General features: G+C 54.2%; 1 protein-coding gene across 1 annotated transcript in view; it reads right to left on the reverse strand.

Moving 5' to 3' along the window:
* Window positions 1-1,158: 1,158 nt before the first annotated feature.
* The window catches only part of CCHCR1 (coiled-coil alpha-helical rod protein 1), a 14,203-nt gene continuing 13,890 nt past the window's right edge, over window positions 1,159-1,471 (reverse strand). Inside the window, exon 15 of the mRNA XM_015571956.1 lies at window positions 1,159-1,407. Coding sequence (XP_015427442.1) covers window positions 1,241-1,407 — 167 coding nt within the window. The 3' untranslated portion in view covers window positions 1,159-1,240. The remainder of the gene's footprint in view (window positions 1,408-1,471) is intronic.

Below are 1,471 nucleotides of genomic sequence, written 5' to 3' on the forward strand. Positions count from 1 at the left end.
AAGACACCGCCGTCTCTCCGCACTGCCCCACGAGCCCACGCCACTGGCCCACACCCACAGCAGCCACCTCGGCTCTTCAAAATATAAGCTGAATTGTGTGCTGCTTCCGTTTAAAAAGTACTCAAACCCAGCCCTCGCCGGTTTGACTCAGTGGATAGAGCATCGGCCTGCAGACTTAAGAGTCCCGGGTTCGATTTCCGTCAAGGGCACATGCCCAGGTTGCGGGCCAATCAATGATCCTCTCTCATCATTGATGTTTCTCTCTCTCTTCCTCTCTCTAAAATCAGTAAAAATATTTAAGAAAAAAAAAGGACTCAAGCCCAGACGACTGGCTCAGTGGTTGAGCATCAACCTATGAACCAGGAAGTCATGGTTCGATTCCCAGGTTGCGGGCTTGACCCCCAGTCTCCCATCCCTTCCTCTGAAATCAATAAAAATATATTTAAAAAATAAATAAATAAAAGTACTCCAGGGCTTTCTGCAGACTCAGGGCAAGCCCTCCAGCCTGGCACAGCCGGACCCACCCCAGGTCCAGCCACGTCCCCGTCAGAGGCCGCCCCAACTCGACCCGTCAGCGCCTGTCATACCACCGTCCTTGCTCTTCTCTCATGGCACTTGTTTGAAATGCTCGTTGTCCATTGGGCACTTGTCCATCGTCTCTCCCAGGGATCTGCCTTCCCCTCCCCTCCCATCCGCCCCCTCCCCCGGGCCCTGAGTCGGGGCCCTGCCTGCCGAGTGGGTGAAGGTTTACCCTCCTCACTCTGGTGCTGATCACCTTCCAGAGGTAGAGTTTGAAACTAGAGAATAAAGAAAACCTGGGGCTTCTCACAAAGCTTCCCAGGGGCTGAGAAAGGCGCCCTCTGTGTGGGACCCCGTTTCCCGGCGGCGGCTGCACGGAGTCCCAGAGACAACACGTCTGTGCCATGGCTCTATTTAGTCATCTTTTTGAAAAAACATATTTTTATTGATTTCAGAAAGGAAGAAAGAGGGAAAGAAAGATAGAAACATCAATGATGAGAGAAGATCATTGATCAGCTGCCTCCTGCACACCCCCCACTAGGGATCGAGTCTGCAACCCGGGCATGTGCCCTTGACTGGAACTGAACCCGGGACCCTTCAGTCCGCAGGCAGATGCTCTATCCACTGAGCCAAACCGGCTAGGGCTATTTAGTCATCTTTATTGAGGCACAAAATCCAGACACCTTGGTGGCTGGTATCCCTGAGGGCAGGCCCCCAAACCTCACCCCATTTCACGATCCTCCTGGCCCGCTGGGCCCCCCTGAGCCCCCAGGCACTCCGAGCCCCTGGCCGCAAGAGAGTTCTGGTTGTCTCCTTGAGAAACGGCCTCCTCTTTGGAAATGGCCTCACTCAGACTCTTCAGGTCATCCAGCAGGACAGAGAGGGATTCTGGGAAAGACCAGGGGATGGAGCCAGACAAGAGAAGGCCATGAGGTCCTGTGCAGAGGAGCAG

Source organism: Myotis davidii, unplaced genomic scaffold (genome assembly GCF_000327345.1).
Source record: "Myotis davidii unplaced genomic scaffold, ASM32734v1 scaffold3009, whole genome shotgun sequence".
NCBI classification, from domain to species: Eukaryota; Metazoa; Chordata; class Mammalia; order Chiroptera; family Vespertilionidae; genus Myotis; species Myotis davidii.